The sequence below is a fragment of the Aulonocara sp. 'chitande type north' Nkhata Bay genome, linkage group LG16 (assembly GCF_057382095.1).
Source record: "Aulonocara sp. 'chitande type north' Nkhata Bay isolate Kocher_YH1m ecotype deep benthic linkage group LG16, A_spYH_male_GT1.1, whole genome shotgun sequence".
NCBI lineage: Eukaryota > Metazoa > Chordata > Actinopteri > Cichliformes > Cichlidae > Aulonocara > Aulonocara sp. 'chitande type north' Nkhata Bay.
In genome coordinates, this window is record NC_141359.1 from 9,837,088 (window position 1) to 9,858,114 (window position 21,027).

The 21,027-nt window shown below is 40.1% G+C and overlaps 1 protein-coding gene across 1 annotated transcript in view; it reads left to right on the forward strand.

Moving 5' to 3' along the window:
- Nucleotides 1–21,027, forward strand: part of tbx15 (T-box transcription factor 15) — a 33,941-nt gene continuing 12,914 nt past the window's right edge. The window contains exons 1-4 of the mRNA XM_086267282.1: nt 1–514; nt 6,565–6,772; nt 9,599–9,700; nt 16,977–17,148. Of these exons, the coding sequence (XP_086123408.1) occupies nt 328–514; nt 6,565–6,772; nt 9,599–9,700; nt 16,977–17,148 (669 nt within the window). The 5' untranslated portion in view covers nt 1–327. The remainder of the gene's footprint in view (nt 515–6,564; nt 6,773–9,598; nt 9,701–16,976; nt 17,149–21,027) is intronic.

Sequence of the window (21,027 nt, forward strand, 5' to 3'; positions counted from 1 at the left end):
AATCAGAGAGAAGTGAGGGGGACAGAGAGAGAAAAAGACACGGAGTGGAAGCACGGAGAAACGCGTGAAGCAGCACACCGCATCAAAAACACCGAGTCCTGCCGCGCTGCCAGGATGACACAGTCCTCCAAAAGTTTGTCGCTGCGTTTCTAGTCACAGTTGGGATTACTTTGGACACTTGGTGAGTTTGCGATCCGCTGTAAACACTGACGTGTGCATTTTTTCTTCTTCTTCTTTTTATTTTTTTGATTGTTTTGCTTCGCTGCGTTGGACGGACGGAGTGGGTTTTTCGCCGCTTCCCCCCACTTAGGGTGGATTTTGTGAGAAATGAGTGAAAGGAGGCGATCTGCCGCAGCTCTGAGCTCTAGAGCCCACGCTTTTTCCGTGGAAGCCCTGATCGGCTCCAACAAGAAGAGGAAGCTCCGGGGCTGGGAGGAGAAGGAGCTGGAGTTGTCCATGGAGAGCCTCGCCACGGACGGAGAGGATCCGGCGCACTGTCTGGATATGGATCCCGGTCAGTGCGCAGACACGCACAACATCGCTCAAATGTCACTGCAGAGCACCGCAAATCCACAAGTCCCGAGTCAAAACGTGGCTCTGTGTTCAATGACCCAACCCCGTGCAGAGCACACAGAGTCCACGCTCCACATTGTTCAGATCTTTACATTAAACAGACTGAGATGCAAGCCTGTGGAGTTATGCGTTTTGGTCTACAGGGATATTGTCTCATATATTCAGCATATGCGTTGATTTTCATCAGTAACAACAATAATAATAATAATAATGTTAGGACTTAGTTGATATTTGGTAGGTTTTTTGTGGGTTGGCCAAGTTTTGACTCTGGACTGGCGGATTACAATGTGAAGCTGCACCAGAAACACATAAAAACACATTTGAATCAGCTGTTTGTTCCTTGAGCCATTTTAGCCCAGCAATAATCTGCTTGAACTGCAGGGAGGCCTCAGTTTACTGCAGGAAGGTGCACTGGTTGAAACTAACCACTCAGTCTAACACGTTTCATCCTCGAAGAGGAGCAGCCTTTAAATAGTCACAATTACACTGTCCTCTGATGAGAGTTTAAAAAATAAGTTTCTGTGGAGAATTGCATTTTGCGCTTAAGGCGCACAAATTCGCAGAGCAGCCCGTCCATTCTCCATTCACGAGTGCGCACAGAGAACGCTTAAAGAAAAAGAAAGAAATCAAATGTTGTCACGTCATCTGCTTAAAACGGGTAAGCGCTTTAAATGTGTTGTATGAAACTAACAGTCACACAAGATGATTATGAAATATTTGAGTTCATAACTGCACTCAAGTAGTGGAAAGGCGGGTTGTGTACAAGCAAAGGAAAACTAAATAATAATAATAACAATAACAACGGAGTGAAATAAATATCACAGTTTAGAAAGCGTGGCAAAAAATAATTATATTTTATTGTAAGTAGTTTTATACGTATCCTTAAAACAAGCATGCGCGATGAAGCAATTAAGAAAAATAAGTTTATATAGTTTGTTCTTTTTTTATTTAAATTTTTAAATCATAGCTTTTTTGCAGCTCAAAACAAACTTCATTGTAAGTTTTTTGCGCCAAGTCAGCATTTCTATATTTTCATTGCGCAATATAATTATTTTAAATAAAACATAATCTGTTTTGTCTCAGCAATCTTAAGGCGTAATGCGTGGAGATTAAGTAACCCTGCAAAATAACCCTGACTGTTTTTTTTGTTTGTTTTTTGTTTTAAATACCTTGAGGCTTCCCTTTGAGTTCACAATGTTCGTTTTTCGCTTCACGGGTTTCAGCTGCAATTCAATTTAGTTTTATCTTTAAAATCATTCACGAAAAAAGATTTTTGTTAAGTCGGTCACTTGAAAAGTAAAATTAATATAGAGGACTAAATGAGCCGTGTAGATAATGTACGCTATGCACATGTGAATTCACATTAGTTCGCCGCGTGGGCCTGTGTGAATCAAGTTCTATCATAACCGCATCACTGCTCATTAAATGTTTGTATGAATGCGCAGAAAGGTAGAAGCTGAGCTTTGAGCCTTGAGCTAGCTCAGACGGTCTCAGGCCAACACTACCTCGCCGCCTGCAGCAGTCTGACCTTTGGGGTCGCACGGCTACTCTCCGGTCTTCAAACGGATCCAAACGCAAACCTTAAAGAGTAAAAGCAATAATAATAAAAATAACAAAAGCGAATAAACAAAACCAAACTATAGTTTTCTCGAGGGTTTGCCTCCCAGGAGCTCTCTTGGGAAGTTTGTTGTTATTGAAGGCCGTCCGTGGTGAAATGAGGAAGGTGGAACTAAACGCTGATTACAAGCAGCTCGTTTCTGTATGTGTTTGAAAGGGTAAACGCATCAAGAAAAAATAAAGCTTGATAGTCACTGAAAAAAAACCTTCAAGTCATTTACTAAAATGTTGTTTTTGGCTGCAGCGGGGAGCAGAAAGGTCTCTAAGTTCATCTCCTCATAGTTTTTGTATAGTTTCAGAATTTGTGGCTGAGTGGACCAGTTCCTGGTCCCTCTGTCCCGCTCATTAGCAGGCGGATTCCTGGCAGGTTCCGCGGGCCCTGCTTGAGTCCGAAAGCCTCCACTTTGGCGCGTCGGGCGGAGGTGACCGAGAACAGCGAGTCTCTGTGGTCAGATTATGTGGTTTAGAGGAATCCTTAACGGAGTGATTTTATTTTTACTCAACTCCAGGCGATGCTGGAAGCCGGCTGGTCGTATAACACGTTTATTAGCCTCAAAGACAAGGGCAGGACCGAGACAAGCACAGAACTGAACCAGGCTCGGATTTAACAGCCTGCCTGGAAGAGCTCAGCAGCTCAGTTAGCTCTGAAAAAACGTTGTTTTGTTAGACCTCACAGAACTACTTCCACCACACACTCATAATATTTATCCATTAAAACATCGATTAACAAGTTAAACTACATCTACTGTGAATTCAGAATTATGCGATTTGTATGGCGGTAATTTATAATAATTACTTTTTAATACGCAGAACTGAAGCCATGCAACAAACTGACATTTTGCTAAAAATCGGGTATTTATAACCTATTAAGGTCAATGTAAAATTATATATTAATGTCACTACACCGCTCCTTCTGTTTGCCATTTCTCCAAAAGCTCCCTCTCTGTGTAAGCATGCAAGCTGATAGAGAGAGATGGGCTTGAAGTTTGCTTACTTCCAGTCTGCATCAGTGTAGGAAACAGGTGCTCTCACGGTGTGGATGGTGTTACTCACTGGTTTCATGCTGGGCAAACCGCCGCTGTCCACTTCAGATGGCGTTTTTCCAGTTTTGCAACCTAAGACATGACATCTTTTATCAGTGCACCCCAACATCAAACGGATATTTGCAGATCATTTCAAAGGGATATATTTGGCATGTATTTTCAATTTTTTAAAAAGTTGCATGATTTGTAATATTACCTACTTGTGGAATTGTTTTGAAGTGTTGCAGCCCAAATCAGGTTAAAAAGGTCAGTACTGTTCATTAGAAGGAAATTAATAAGACATCTATACTCGATAATTTAAACCAGTATTTTACACTGATGATATAGATCCGATCTTGAAGTTTTAATTGGTGATAAAATAAATTCAAATAACAATAATCTACTTCCTCATTACTTCCAGCATTTTCCTTATTAACATATTAATAACTATCTATTTACAGTTCAACCCCGCTTGAGTTCTGCTGACAGTGTAGTGACAAAATGTGAACTGCAACACAAGAGACCACTGTAATGTACAGCACAGACGATTCAGTTCTGGCCAATTAGTGGCTTAGCATCAGTGTTAGTCTCAATTTAATAAGGCCTGGCATGAGCTTAAAGAACCACAAGATGCTGGCCCCATGTGATATTCTGTTTGTGTGTGTGTGTGTGTGTGTGTGTGTGTGTGTGTGTGTGTGTGTGTGTGTGTGTAGCTAACCACAGCAGATGTCATGACAGAATTCTGCTGAGTGGGCAAATTTTTGTCTATCAATAAATGTCAGTTTTTATTTGTTCAGCATAAAGTGGGAACTTAAGCTCTGAAACAAAAACCCAGGTCTTATAATCTTGGCGCTGTGCGACTCTGGACTAAAGGTTTTATGCTGTGTTTCCTGTTTTGCTCGATTTTGACACATTTGCTCTGAGTTCTTAAACTGTGACCTGACCTCAGACGTGCCATTTAAATCTACACATGGACATAACGCACACATTGAGCTCTACCTGCTGCTAGGTATGTTTGCCTGTTTGTCATTTAGGTTTAGAGCTCTGCGTTCGTGTGTGTGTGCAGCCGCCGAGTGGCAGAGGACAGGTCCTTCAGCCTAGTGTCAGGGCGGCCCGGCTCCAGCTTGGTCCTTTGGTTCGCCCCCTCTGCATCTTGAAGACATTCATACCAAAATTATCTCATTTAATCGAGCTGCTCATGCTGTCTGGAATGCATCTGTTTCCTCTGAGCGCCTCTGCTTCACACACCATCAACTAGCTTGAGATGCCAATAGTGGATTGCACAGGGTAGCTTTTCAGCCCATGTTTACTGCAAATATTCCGATCGAGCTTAATTTTGATGGCACAGAAGTTCGCATTCTTTATTTGTTTGGAACCTCGTTACTGTTAGAGTGAACTAGCAAATGTGTTTAGATTATTAGAAGACCCCAATTCAACACTGAAACCTGACAAATGATATTCTTGTAGATTTATACCCTTATTTGAGCTTCTTATTTTAATTTGGTGACAGACTTACAGTTGTGCCACACAGCTTGAAACAGAGTTAATCAAACTTCACTGCGGACATTATTGAGACTGATGGTGGTGCAAGGCTGAAAACACTCAACCCTAGGCCAAAACATTATATGAAAATTATATACCAATAAAAAAAAAGAATAAAAGCAAATGTCTAAAGCAGGTTAACAATAGAAGTCTGTTTATCTTAATAAAATAAGGTGTTTAATTTTCATTGAAAGCCCTGAGTTTGCTTGATCTAACCTTACAGGCCCCTTTAAAAATTAATTAGAGCAATACAGACGTGATTTTTTCTTCATTTCACTTAAGCCCTCCATCCTGTCCTCTTCCTTTGGCACCAGGAGCATGTGTTTATAAAGTGTGAGGGGGCAGCTGAATGACTGTGTGCATGAGTGTGAACAGTTAAAGGGAATCATGTGTGACAGTCCTCACTGGCTGCAGTGACACTGGAAGGATCTCCCAAGAAGATGATAGAAAGACTTTCTCCGTCTCTCTGTGGTCACTGCACCCCTCGCCCCCTGCTCTTCCTATCTCTCCCCTTCACTCTCTTGTTTCCAGCAGGGTTGGCTCGGCCTGCGCCTCGGTGTTTTTTTCGCCTGGGACTCTGTCCAGTCTCTCAGCAGCTCTGCATTTACATAACCATATTTGTGTGCCCTTAGTCTGCCAAGTCAACCTCCTTGTGTCAGGGCCCTCAATAAATAATACATTATTAGATTCTTTTTATTTTTTACTTTCTGGGTGGTGGTGGTGGTGGTAGTGGTGGTGGTGTTGGAAAGTGTGTAGGATATTCGGCTATAAACTATTTCTGAGAAAAATGAAACGAGAGAAAGCATGTGGTGATCTTGTGAAGGTTTCTATCTGGATAAAGTGCAGGTTCAAAGATTTGAGCAGTGAAGTTTTTGGCAACCCAGCTGGAAAAAAAAGATGATCTTTTTTTTTATATTTAAGCCCTAAAGGTTGAAATTTTAAATCTAAAAGACATCACATGTGTTAAATCACATTACAGATTCAAGCAGAGAAAAGGGGGCAGAGCAACTGCTGGTTGTGTAAGTCTACATTCCTCTTTCGGTGGAAGGGATTTGGGGGTTTTACAGCGTTTTTTAAAATTAATTCTATTATTATTACAAGAAAGTAGCTTTTTTAGTGTAGAATGCAAACTTAAGTAACAAGTGTTTCTGATCTAAATAACACAGCTACAGCTTGGGCGACGTATTTCAACGGAGTAAATTGAACTTCTCACAGAAAGCCACTCGAATTTCTTCGGTGTGCTTTTTATTTTGTCCGCTGTATAGTAGCCTGCTAGTTTAAAGCACACTGAAATAGGGCGACGTGAAATAAAGTGAGGTCACTCTGGTTGTTTTTTGGGGGAATTAGAAGCTCAGAAAGATGGAAAAGCTCTCCTGTAGGTCTGGATTTGCTTCAAGATCGGAGCAACGTTTTATCTGGTCTAACGCTGTGACTGCGCTGATGACTTTGAACGGTCAGTCTGTAAAACTTGGTCCAGGAGGAACACTTGAGGGGAAATTTCATTTGCTAAATGTTTCCCAGTAGAATTCTTCATTGTGTGGCCCGACTTAAAATTTAATATTTTCTAAGTCGCTTTTCAAAGGCCTTTACGCAGCATTTATTCTGCTTTTGACACCGACCCAGAACTCCATGACGAGCCTGAGCCAGTAAGCCAAACGCTTCTCTCCGGCTGTAGCCGGCAGGTGATTTGGAGTCAGCCGAGAGAACCGCGCTGTACTTTCTGGCCGTGCCAAGTTTCCTGCATAAAGCTTAAAGCGCTTAATTCCACTGTTTCAGAGCTGCCTTCTCATCTTCCTCATTCCCCCCTCAGACTCAGAGGCGAGTCCCGGCTCGGACGGAGAAGGTCTAGCTGAGAGGACGTCGTGTTCTTTCGGCTCATCTGCCGATCTGGCCCCGGGCCCCTGCGACCCGTCTCCCCCGGCCTCCATGGATGAGATTCAGGTGGAGCTGCAGTGCGCGGACCTGTGGAAGCGCTTCCACGACATCGGCACGGAGATGATCATCACCAAAGCCGGCAGGTAAGGTTCATATACACCCCCTGCTCCATCCAAACTTATCACACACATCCACCCATCTTTTTTTTTCTTTATTTTATTTAATTAGAGGTAAGCGTATGAAAACAAGTCTCTCCCGCAGGCCTCTCTCTCTCTCACTCTCTCGCTCTCTCTCTCTCTCTCTCTCTCTCTCACACACACACACACACACACACACACACACACACACACACACACACACACACACACACACGCACACACACACACACACACACACACCTCTGCGCTCTGTCTGGAGGGTGTTAATGTGTTGCACATGCAGGCCGCAGTGCTGCGTTCAGGCCCTCGTGACGCGGCAGGTTATTCCTGATGTCGGAAAAGAAGGAGACCTGCTTCTAATTAATCTCTGTAACATGTTCCGGCTTTTTTGTGCTCTCTCGGGCCAACAGTCCAAACACGGAGCGAGAACAGAAGTTGACCTGCGGATCCTGAAGGAAGTACCTTTATCCCTGCGCCCGCAGCGCCGTGCGTTTCCGACATTTCCCCGCTCGCTCCACAACAGTCGGCATGACTAACAACACCTCTGATAATGTTTCCACTTGAAGGCAAATAGCCCCCTTTAACACTGTATCTGTTATTCCATCTAATTACACTCTGATACTCTTTACACTTCCGTAGAACAATTTGCCTCTTTAAAATGTTTTAGGTCTATTGAATCAAAATGTTTAGGAAACACTGCGAAATGTTCATGTAAAAATCTCATTCATGTTTGTATTATTATTATTATTAAAATTATTATTAAAATTATTATTATTAAAAATATTATTATTATCAATACTACTACTACTAGCAGTATTGATAATTAAAAACACTTCCATTCCCTAACTATAGTAGAAATGTATGTAGGCCTGTGGGAGAACTGCTTTTTCCTTTCTGCAACACAGCTAAAAAAATAAATTCTAAAAATATCGCACACTACATTATTATCATTATTATTTCAGTTTAACAGGTGAGTTGTATTTGTTTTACATTTAGAAGAATTATTATGAGATCTGCTTTGGTCCATCCTATTGAGCTTTTTTCTTTTCCTGTTGCAACACTTTGGAAACCTGAGTTCAAATATACCCAAAGCTGTTTCTCAGCTCTTCCTCTCTTCAGATTGAAATACGGTCTCATGTCGCCCTCCTCCCGCCGTCACACACTACACTTGGCCGTTTTTATGAATTGGGTTTAAATTGGTAATCGGCTCATAAATAGAGCAGCAATCAGTTTGCGCCGAAGCAGAGTGAAGGCGGACGCGACCGTCGCCGAACGTATTTCACGGCCTGCTCATAATAAGCTCATAAATCCAGAAGAGAAGGGAAGCAAGAAAACAGCCCTCTTTTCTCATTAGGCAGGCCCCGATTTACGACCGTTAAACGCACAGCCGAACAACGCGGCGTTTGAAGTGCAAAATGAGGAATTAAGCTGAAATGTCTCCCTCTCCATATACAAACTTTTATTTAATATGGGTGCAGTTTTTCCCTTTAAATTGGACATTTTTCATGCGGTTTGCATCACTTCCAGTCTCAGGCTTTGCAGGCTATAGTTTCCAAATATGAAGAGCTGGTTGATAATATTTAGGCATAAAATCCAAATAAATCATCGATACAGGATAAAAGGCAGTTTCAACTGTTTTAAAATAAGGTAATACACCTGCACAGTATTGTTAAAAGCCAAAGGTCAGGGGTCACTGGCTTGGCAGAATGGATAATACAATGAGGATTCTTCTCCACTTCAATAATGGAAATGATACACACAGAAAAATCAACTATGTATATATATATATATATATATATATATATATATATATATATATATATATATATATATATATATAGCATAATAGCATTTTTCTTATAGATGCAAAGGGGATAATTAAAAAATATGTTCAAGAAACGTAAAAAAAATACATGTGATTTAAAATATTAAATAAATCTGGAGATAATATGTAAAGCTCAGAAGACTGTCAGCTGTACAAGGCAGAAGTTGTCCAGACTGGATTTATGGCTATTAAAGGAATAATCAGGGCTAATTGAAACTGTACACAGAAATCTGGGATCTTTGGAAAATCAAACGAAGTGAGATTCCAATGTCTTGAATAATTAGTCTACTTATCGCCTGTTTTAATGAGCATAAACAGCCTAAAATGTGCCTGCGTGCTGTCTCACATCCCTGCGTCAACAATAGCCGGACTGTTCAAATGAATGAATACACACTAATGTTTCCTCATTACAGAGAGGGAAGGCTAACAGAGCAAAAGCTGAAAAAAGTTTAATTAAATATTTTTAAATCAATGTTCTTGTATTGTTATCATTATTAATATAATTGTTATTGTTGTTGTTAGTGTAATTCACCATTTAATGTGGTGGTTATGATCATTAGTGTATTTTTTTCATGCTCCTAATACGAGTGTCTGCACAGTCGGCAGTGCTGCATCATGACAAACATCAGGAGTGTTTAGGGTGACAGATGTGCATACAGCAGCATTTCTTTGTTGTGTTCTTGTTTTTGTTCCCAATTTTTCTTCCTGTCTTTTCTTTTTTTTAAACTTTTTTTGTAAATATTTAAAGCCATAAATATGTTTTATACTCCACAGTAGGAGTAAAAAAGAGACCCCCTTTTCTTAGTAGCACAGTCACTTCATCTGAAGAATGAGCTAATGAAAATCACAAAACCATTACATTTTATATAAATTTTATATATTTATAGGTGTGTGTATGCGTGTGTGTGCGTATATATGTAGTATGTTGTTATTTTGAAATAAATCGCTCTCACATCTATTACCATATGTTGCTTTTTTCCCTCTAGGAGGATGTTTCCAGCCATGCGTGTAAAGATAGCAGGTCTGGACCCTCATCAGCAGTACTACATTGCCATGGACATAGTGCCTGTGGACAACAAGAGATACAGGTACCTCCTGTTTGCACAAACATTAATGGGCGTGAAGGTTGATGTAGCCTAGTCTAGTGAGTAGCATCTAAAACAGAGGTCCTTCGCTAACGAAAGTTTATTTATGTTCCCTTCCTGTTCTACTCCCTTTCAAATGCAGAAATGGACTTCTCCCTACCCAAATGCCATTAAATCAAAAATGATTTCGTTCTTTTGGGTTTTGGTGGGAAAGTTTAATGTCCCGTGATGGTCTAAATGTTCTTTCAGATGCTTTTCACCCACGTCAAGAATTAAACTGTGGCGAAAATACTAAGTAATTGTATTTTATCAAAGCCATTAAACATGGTCGACTATGCAGATGTTATCTAACAGAAGGGTACCTTTTGTTCGCTTCATTCTGAAAGTAGCAGTCTCTTTGCCCAATAACCCTGCACGGCTAAACATGCACAGTCACATCTCTGTGTGGGAACGCACGAGCGAGCCTGCACCCTGCTGCTGCTGTAGCTGGACGCAAAACTCTACTTTCCTGGATGATTCTCAAAACGCTGGATGGAGCGTAAACATTTTGACCTAGTTGGATTGTTCTCATCTTCCTACCATTTCTCATGTTGGTGTCGTACATAACAGGATTTGGATTAAACAAAGATATTGCAGCTTTTTTCCTGCTTCACATTTTTCAAAACGGCTACTTGAGGTGTTCTTGTCGTCTTCTTGGCCGAGCAGGAAAAAGTAGTTGCTCCCATCATTTGATTAAGGAGAGCATGTGTAGGAAGAAGGCTCGCATGTGATGAATCTCTCTGGATATGCAATAAGACTGATATCCAGGCAGACAGTATTGGCCCCTGAAGTCAGAGCCAGAGAGAGGAGATTGAAATGTATTCATCATCCCACTGGCCAAGCAGCAGAGCCAGAGTCTGCCTGCAAATAGGATAACACTCAGTATTCGAGTCTAATCAGGGAAACGGGTGGAAAAAATGAGGTCAAAATGGGAAAAATGCAACGCTGCACATCTACCTGCTGCTGCCGTAGCTGACCGTCCAAGTTTTCTAGGCTGGGGTTCACCTGCACATATTCTACACAGACCACGTCTGGTTTTATTCTTATTATTGCTAATACAGGCTGGAACTTTGTCCTGAAGCAATAATAAGGCAAATAACCCATGACCTACATACTTATCTCAATCACAAAGTTTTTTTCACAGATGCTGCTATTTGTGTTTCAAGTGATTTGGCAGTGGGTTCCCCTAAGCACTAAAAGCAATCACAGCAAAGCAGACAGAAAAATCTCATTTAGCAAAGGTGAGGTGTAATAACCTGAAAGGGTAAAAATGGCAAAAATCGATGTTTTATTACTGCGACATGTCTAATCCTAAAGATAACACAAAATCCAACAATGACTTACTTTGTAGATGTTGCGTCTTCTCCCAGCACATTTGTTTCACTCGGTCTAACCATTGTTACGGAAAACTGAAAACTTAAGATCGAAACAAATGCAACCCTGTTCTAAAAAGGTTGGTGTGCTGTCATGTAATGTGAATAAAAACAGAATGCAAATCTTTATTTAAGTGAAACTAGCACCACAGCACCTATCAAATCTTTAAGATCTGAAGTTTTATACATTTTTTGGGGAAATGGGGAAAAACATGGATTAAATGATAGGTTATAGGTCCTGATTGCAGACAGGGCAGTTTAGAACCTGCACCCTTGTTTCCTGTGCTGTTGTCATATGTGCAGATTTAACTTCACCACAGACACTTCTTTAGATTCCGTGAAGTTGTTTAAAACTGAACTTCAGTTGCTGAACAATTGATCCAAACAGTCTGTCACAGAGTGGCGAAGCTTTTTTCTTACATTTTAACCTCTCTGCGATGCTCTTTTCATACTTAGTGATGTTTATAATGCAACTATTTAGCCGTGAGCTATACGATGAAGTGCTTTTAAGCATTAAACACATTTTCCATTTCTCTCCTGCTCTGTTGCTGCAGTTTTTTTTTATTGCACTTGTTGCATCATCATAATCAATATTCAAAATTCAGAAGAAAAAATGGAACCTGTCTTATGTTTGATAATAATAATACTTTTCCTTCTTTAGCTATAGTTTAAGAAAATATTCATGTTAGTTCTTATAATCCAAAAGTTATGGTTGACATCTTCAGCTTAAATTGGAAGTGTGTTTTTAACTTGCAGCGTGGATTTAATTTCAGATGTTTAAACAATGTTTTTCAATGATGAGAAAACATAAACAGCTCTTTATTTTTTTTCTTTTGTCTGGATAGATAAATTGATATAGCGCTCAAGCACTTTAAAAACATATATGTATTAATAATGATCAAATTGACTGACTTAGTGGCAACATAATTGCGTGTGTGTGGTAGATCTGAGTGTATCGGCAGTGTTTTACAGGGCATATTTTTAAAGCAGATAGTTTTGTTGCACGAAAGATGATTGCAGCGAGCTAGTTTGTTTTCGTGTGAGAGTGACTATTTGTTCAAAAGCTGAGTGCACCACAAATAGATCCCCTCTCTTTCTGCAAAACAAAACCATGTCATTCCCTGCAGAGAATCTCCACTCCCCCCACGACCACTCAAACTCAATTAAAATTCATTCATCAGGAAGAAATAAAAGTCTGCATAAAAGACAAATTAGCAAATTAAAATAAAGTGACTTCTGCAATCAGTGCATTTTATTTGACCTCCCTGCACCCTTCATTTCATTTCATTGTTTAATAATGTAAAGTTTTCCACCAGAGCGTATAGCAGACGTTCTGCCCTGCCGCCTCTCCTTGCTCTCCCACCAGCGAACCAAGACATGGAGGATTTTTAGAGGCCAGAAGATCTTGTAAAATTAAATAGGATTTTCTTCCTGGCTGGGGAATTTACCACAGGGCTTTGCAAACTGAGCTGGGAGCTGTCACTGGTGTGTCTCAGAGTCCCAGGGAGTTTGGGGTCTGGAAATAAGGTCTTTATTGGAATCGACTTGCTTTACTTGGGCTCACTGCCCCTGCTTAGGAACGTCTCATTGGTACCACGCTCATTAAATCTCCATATATTACACTTCTTTTATGTGGACAGTCATTTGGTTCGTTCTGAGTTAAGGCCATTGAGCGTGGGGTCTGTCTGGCTCCTCAAGCATACCTCATTGCTTCGAGTGTGTGGCAGTGCACGTTGCAGTTTTGCTTTAACATGCGCAGGTTCCTGCACAGAAATGGGAAAATGGATCAAACAGCCACCAACATATTCACAGACATCTACAGGGATAAAAGACAGATGTATGCAAAAATAATTACGTTACTTTAGTCATGGGGTCAATCATAGTTTCCCAACCCTATAAACTAATCCCATCTTAATTTTAAAAATGCTGTAAATGTACGTTGACTGGAAAATTGACTGTCCTTAACTTTCTTTAAACAAATGTTTATTTGCTTCTATTAGCAAATATTCTGTTAGGATTGTGTTTGGTTCTTTTGTGTTGAAGCAGGAAAACACACACGTAGAAAAGGCACAGAAACAGCCAAAGATAGACAGTAATTCCTCCAACCAGGGTTCACCAACTATATCTTAAACATAGTCTCCATTGAAAAGTCAAGTTGTAAAAGTAAATCAACCTTCTTGACTGTTGTTTGATCTTCATAAGTATAGAAATAAAAGAACCCATATGATACTCAGAAACAATTAAAAGAGCAACAGCACACACACACACACACACACACACACACACACACACACCCAAAGAGCCTTGTCAGATTTGCATGCACAGCCGCCGTTCATTCCTCAAAACTCATCTGATCGTTCAAAGCCAGATTCATGTAATCACATCAATTCCAGACATTCTTTTTCTTTATGGCAGTTTGTGAGGACCTTAGATCTTTGTATATAAATAGAAACACACATATAAAAATGAGTGAAGCCTAACATTAAGGAATGCGTACTCAAAGGGGAAACACGCCTCATTGGGCCTTCAGTCTGACATACTTATGAGGACCACTTTGACATCAGCCTTAACCGGTACCTCATCTGAACCCTAAGCCCACTTTCAGCTTTGAATAATCCCAGTATTTTTCTTATAAACAGTAACCCTGCTTCACGGGTCCTGTGAGAACTTACAAAATAACTTCGCAGGGCAGTTTGGGCCTCCCAAGCATAGAAAATCAAGAGCACACGTGTATGCGTACGGAGAGCTGCTGGTCTTCTCTTACAAACTCAGAAGTCAACCCTGAATGGTAACTCAATAGCAATATTTACTCTGTCAGTACAGTAACTCAATATACTGTCCGGGCTTGGCAAGTGTGTAAATATGTGTTTTTATGTGCATGCCAGCCTCTGTAAGAGTATACGTATGATGAGCTGGACAAACACACACACATGTGTATGCATACAGACACATACAGACTGACAACCATTTTTCCCTTCTTTTTTCTTGTGTGTTTTTCTATTTGTGTGTTTCAGTGTCCCAGTCTATATGACTGTGTTTGTGTGTCTGTGTGTGTGAGAGACAGAGAAAATTGAGAATTGGGCCAGGCGTTGCAGTTCAGTTTTGTCAGCTGTATGGTTTGGTGCTGGCTGAGGGACGGAGTTCCCCTCCCCTCACCCCCATCTGCCCAGTAAGAGTGTCACATAAAGTCCGGTCTTTATTGATCGTGCCGGTGCCAGATGGCAGATTTATGGAAGATGAAAGCGAGGGACTAATCAGATTTCCAGTCCTGTTTGGGGCTAAAGTTTCCTCCTTTCTTAACACGTTCTCTACTACGCTGAGCATAACCCTAAACAGCAGTCCAAACAGGAAATTACAGAAACGCCTGGCATCCTTTGTGGGTCTGCATATGCATGTGTGTTTGTGTTAAGGTCAAAAGTCAGGGCCATGTGTGGAGGTGATATTAGATAACACGGTAGTCAAATAGGGATTTCTGTTAACTGTACCAAATCTCTGCATTTAATAGCAAGCAAAGACATTTTAATAAATACCTTTTATACATGTTATATTTTAACTGATATTTACAATCGGGAAGAAGATGTATTTGTTATAAAGTTTCAGTGTGGGAGTATATATGTTATCATTCATGATAACAAACAACCAGAGAATTATTACCAACCGATATTTTATTCAATTTTGGTGGAGACCAAAAATGGAGCAAAAATAAGAGAAAAAAAGGAAGATACATATTATATTATTATTACACCTGTTCAGGTCAAAACACCAGGTAAAAACATGTCATAACAGTGATCAGGAGTGGGGAGAAATCTCATGTAAACTCCTGTTTTGGTGCGTGGGAAATCCACAAAGAACGAATCCATCATAGATTAATGAATGATGAAATGGATTGGAATAATGAGTGTAAAAAAACCCCCCAGAATCAAATTGGCTTAATATGGCATCTCATCATGTGGTTTCTGCAAACTGTGCAGAAACATTCAGCTTCGTCATGGTTTGCTGAAAACTGGATTCCTGTGATGATTACGCTGTTTATGGTGTAACAAACAGGGGAGAGAGAGGAAGAAATACCAATGAAAACTTTGGCTTGTGTGGTTGTGGAGTGCATTAGACACGAGGCTGTTAACAAAGACCATTTGCAGATGCAGCCTGCAGTTCAGTCGGTGTCTGTGTGTGCGTATGCGTCTTCACTCCTCAAGTCCAAGCCACTTAAGAAAACATATTAAGTAAGCTGAATGACTTTTTACTAGTCCAGCATTGAAAACGTTCTTGTGAGGATTTTTAAGAGTTTGTTTGCTAAAAACGCACACATCAGTGTACCCAGCACACGGGCCTTCCCAGGCTTTTCAATGCTGTGATGTGTGCGAGCTGTTGGAGTGTCATAGGCATATGTAAGGGGTCATGGCTAAATGCTCCAGCTTGTAGCAATGCAAAAACGGGACTCTCAATCCTAACTTTCTTTGGACTTAATCTTACTGGCTAAGCTTCATTCTTTTTAAACATGCAAGGCTCCTAAAAGCAAAAGTTAAAAAACAACAATGCAGCGCAAAGTGAAAAACACAAAGCTCCCAAACAGAGCACGAACCACTCCTCCTGTCTGACAAACATTTACTTACAAATGTAATATAGCATACTGACTTTAGCTCCAATATGGTGGCCAGAGGGTGTGTTTGCCAGCATTCCCAAAAACACCCCCTATATGCTTTTTCAAATGCTCACAAAGAGGCCGAGTTGGTATATTCTTTTTATTTTTTGTCTTGGACATAAATGTGTGGTAAAACGGGGTGGTGCAGCCCTTCAAGGCAATAACAAAAGGACCAAATGAGAGTTTTGTCCATGTTTCAGGGGTGAGTGATGACTTTGGCAGAGACGCTGCAGATAAAACACTTTCAAGTGAGCGCAGGGCCAGAACTAAAAGCAAACAGCTGTGCTTCCCACTCTCTCTCCCGCACTCACTCTCAGCCTCTCTCGGCGCTTCACTCCTATCTCTCCTTCACCTTTCCGTCTGCTGATTTCATCTCCCTCATTGTGTCCGTCTCTCCCGAAGGCCGCCCGTCTCGTCTCCACGCATTTTAATTCCCCCTCATTGTTTCTTGCATTATTCCCTTGTTTTCCATCGCACTCATTCCTTTCTTTGTCCTTTCCTGTTTTTTTAATCAGCGCACACAGAGTTAACTTGTGGCTTGTCATTTCTTTTTAAAATGAGGGTAAAAGTCAGTTACTTTTGTCACATTTTTTTCTTTCTCTCTCGCTTTCTTCTCCCTCTCTCCCTGCTGTTTAATGGGTGGGTCGCCCCATTGTGCCCAAACTCACACACAACATCGTCAAATATTACGGCTTTGCTTAATTGAAACTATGCAGCAGAGCGTGCGACTGCATATGGAATATTTTATGTTGCGCTTGTTAGAAATTTCAAGCGCAATGAAGAAACAGCAGATGAGTTTTTTAACAGCCGGTGTTGTGGCAACGTGGCCGAGTGTTTGGAGTTTGTTTTCCAGCGAAGCGAAAAAAGAAAATCACTCCAGCTTATTTGAAATCCAAACAGGCTTTATAATAACCCCTCTAACCCTCAAATAACCTCAAATGAGTTTTCAAAACAGTGAAGTGGGGAGGGAATACTAGTCATGGACTAACTTTCTGGGGAACATGATTAAGAAATCAAAGCAGAAGAAGTCTCAGTGAAGAGACATAGAAAAAAACAAGTTTACAATAACATTTAGAGTTACTCAATTTAAACATGCACAGGTCTTCTAGAACATGCAATGTCAAATGAAACCTTTGTATTTCTAGCATAAGCTCAGACTCATCCTCGTGTATCCGTTTGTGTGCGCCAGCGTTGCTTAAACCAGGTTTCCCACTGTGTTTTCTAGGTATGTGTACCACAGCTCCAAGTGGATGGTGGCGGGAAACGCAGACTCTCCGGTTCCTCCGCGGGTCTACATCCACCCAGATTCTTTGGCCTCAGGGGACACGTGGATGAGGCAGGTGGTCAGCTTTGACAAGCTCAAACTCACCAACAACGAGCTGGATGACCAGGGGCATGTAAGCACAAGACTTTTCTCTGCTACTAAGTTAACAACAACAAAACATCTGTTATGGCACTTTTGAGTCTGGATGTTTCATCACTTCCACTTTGATGTCTGGTCAAATCTACCCCCTCCACAATTGTAGTGTGAAATAAGCAAATTCTTCCTGTGTCTGGAATTTATAACAAAGCTGATCAACTGCACATTTCTTCATGGCTGACTGATTTGTAACTTTAAAAAATACAAGTTCTACAAGTTCTTTTAATAAGATGATTTTTTTGTATTGACTTAACAGTGAAAACACATGAAGAGTAGAACTTACTTACAAAACACTAGATCAGTCATGCTCACCTCCTCTCTTGCTAGTCCATGTGCAATAATTTCGATGTTTCCCAAATAATGTAAAGTAGTACAAGCATATTTACAACAATGCCATGAAATGAGAACTTTAAATCATGCAGTGTAAAATGTTAATGGTTTAATTTTAAGCTCACTTCCTTAAACTGCTGCTGAAGGGCCCATGTGCAACTTTAAGGCCACTGGACCCAAAGGCCAATCAAATGTGAGTAAATGGTGCTACGCAGCTAAATAATCTGAATACGAAGCAGATTATTTGTCAACACTACGTTTTTAAAATTTGCAAATAAAAGTTTTGGAATCGTCGTTTATGTTCGTCGTTATATCTTAGAACAAAATCTAGAAATATTTTAAATAAAAGCTGAAGCAGCAGTGTGGATAAAACTTTGGACCACAATGACATACAAAAACAGAGTGACCTATCTGAGCTGCATTTGGTTTAAATGTTCAAGCTGTGATTTATACACATGCACTCGGTGCACTCCTGGAGCTGTGTGGCAGCTTGTGGATGGAAATGTTTTGAAGTGTTTTCTTGAAATGAAAGTTGACACGTTTCTTTGTAGAATTTGTGCTTTCGGGACTCACAGAGCCGTGAGACTTGTTCACAATCGAACCAGATATAGTGCATTCACGCTCAGGCCGCCCCCTTTTTCGAAGGATGGGCTGCTCTGAGTTCATTTAGAGGATTAAAGTGGAAAGATATTAAAAGTTTCCTTGTTTGAATATATCATTTTCCTTTCCTTGGGGGATTTTGTTAAGGTCATTTAAATGATTGAATTTGATTTGTAGTACGCTCCAGCAGCCACATCACTGTGCTAAATTTTAAGTCTGACCACAGTCTCTCTGATTTACTGCCCTGCTTGTATCCAGTCAGTAACAGAGGTAGTTAGCTATAGTGAGCCTCTTATTGCTTCTTGGCTGCTTAAAATATGTTATCCGGGCTTCATAGGTGAAATATTTAAAGCAAAAAAGCAAAAACTTTGACCATAATTTGTCTGATTTATTGCCCTCCTTATATATAATCAGCAAGTGGCCAGCAAGCTAAAATCAGTCCTGTATTTCCACTTGATTCCTCCTCTTATGGTAGAAATGAGTTTCATGTGAACGGAATTATAGTGAAAGCTGTTAGTTTAATTGTCCTCTTATGCTTAGCCCTAGCTTAAAAAAAAATGGCCAAATATAATACAGATAATATGAAAACTACCTAAGGTTGTTTGTGTAGCAGCACTGCTACCTATGACGTCAGCAGTCGCCAGCAGCAGACGTTGCATAAACACTGAGTGGTTTGTTGGAGTAGAGTTCGAATGTTACTTTTTTCTTATCAACACTGATGGAGGAAACAAGTCAATCAAAAGTTAAGTTTATTCTAAATTCAGCAACCTGTTTGATGTATAAATATCAACCTGTTTGCTAACATGCTAGCCACAGCCGCCATAAAAGTCTGTCATCTCGAGTCTGCATGAACTCCATGTGCTTTTAGAAACTAAAGGAGAGCTGGTGCTAAGAGAGGAAGGATGACACAGTGTCTGTCTGAGAGATCAGAGTTTCTGTTGCTACAAATCAACTTTGTTACTGAGAAAAAAGATCATACAGTTTTTATAGAAGCCTTGTAGTGACACCGCCATGACAGAGATGTCTCCTGCTCTGTGACAAAATGGCGGGTTCCACATTTGTGCAGCGCACTGCGTGGGCACGGCAGGTTGCTGCTCTGCAGATGATCACATCAGCTCAGTGGTGACAAAAGTAACAACATCTGGGCGTCAGCGCACGACGATTCGCTTGCAGGGCTTCTTCAGAGTGACGGGAGGTTGTCTTTCCTTTCCTGCTGCTCGGCTTTAGGGTCTTTGTTTCCCTGGAGGGTCTTTAGAGGCCAAAGAAAATTAATTTCGGAGCTTCCTGTGTGGGAAACCTCACCACGTCTCACTCATCCTCCTGACTTGTGGTGTCGTGAAATGTCTGCCTCATCACAAACAGAAACCATACGTGTCATGAATCATCAGGTGTCACAACAGAAGCAGTCTGTGAGCAAAATCAATATTTTTGCACGTCTCTCCGAGCGCATTATCAGAGCAGCGTTGCCATTTTACAATAAAAACTTGATCCATTCACAGCACTTGTCAGCAGATATGAGGTGATCTCACCTGTGTAAAGCTAAACAATCAAAAATCTGAATTAAAAGTAAAGCGCAGACAGCGCTGGAAGTCCACCTCGAGATATTTAGAGACAGGGGTTAAATATGGAGCACATATACAAAACATTATCAGCTTAAACAACATGATTTATTGTTGACTGCATGACTTTAGATACTCTTTTAACCTGCAGCGCTCCATCATTCATTAAGGATAAAATTCATCCCATCATTCTGTTTTGGTCGAGTATGAAAGAAATGCCCAGGTTGCTCAATTCAAAATAACACAGCAATAATATAAAAACACATTAACTTAATCATGTCATTAACTTTATTGTTTTTCATATTATGTTGTTTATTTTTTGTAAATTATTATTTTACAATGAATTTCTTTATGTTAACATAACCGTAAAATAAATGACATGAAATAAAATGGACAAGAATTTCTTGTGGAATTTAAAATAATCTAAAGTGACATCAAATCCAGCAGGAACTTATACTCCACCAGTAACTGTGCTCCACTATATATACTTTAAATAATCTAAGCTTATAAAAGTTTATTTTATACATTCATACAGTTTCGTGCTATCTTGATGATGATTATGTTGAAAAATAAAGTTAAAAATAAATTCACAATATAATATTCTTATAATATAAATCATTTTACATAATAATGCTATTCTATAGAAAATCTGAACATAAAAATATTAGCAGTAATGATATCAACCAAATTACTGTAACTTTTTGTTTTACCTTTTTTTATTTGGCAAACTAATTACATTTTTTTAAAGTGTGTGTTGTTTGAGTTGGTAAGAGATTACAAACAAGTGCACTTTTTAAACTATGTTATTGTACGTGCATTACTAATGCATTCACATTTTATTTGTATTTTTAAACTGCAGTTATTATCAACATGCAATTAATTTGCAAGTATTTTTGCAAGACTGTTGAATGTTAGTCAAAGCAACAGTGTAACTGTTTTATATCAAGATTGCACTTTGCTTTTTTTGCTTTTATTTTTCAAATGCGGTGAAAACTCTCCGTCCAGCAGTTTTGTGTCATTTGCACACGGGGGAAACCGTGCCGCAAGCTAAAAGCTTCTCTTACCTCAGTGCCTGCATGGACTCATTACCCTCAGTCTGCATTCTTATAGCTTCAAATCTGCCTCATGCTGTCCCTCTCTCACTGTTCTATGGGAAAACCTAATAAAATGCTAAAGCAGACTCGACTAGCCAAAACATTTTTTGTTACTTCTGTTTTGTTCTTTGTTAATGATCCATTGCATGGTAACGTATCAATGCTGCTGTGTGAAACCGTTCAAAATGCCACAGAAGATGTTTCTACAGTCTGCTTTGAGGCCTTTGCCCCTTTTTCTTTTATACTGAGTAAAAGACCTTCCAGAGACACAGC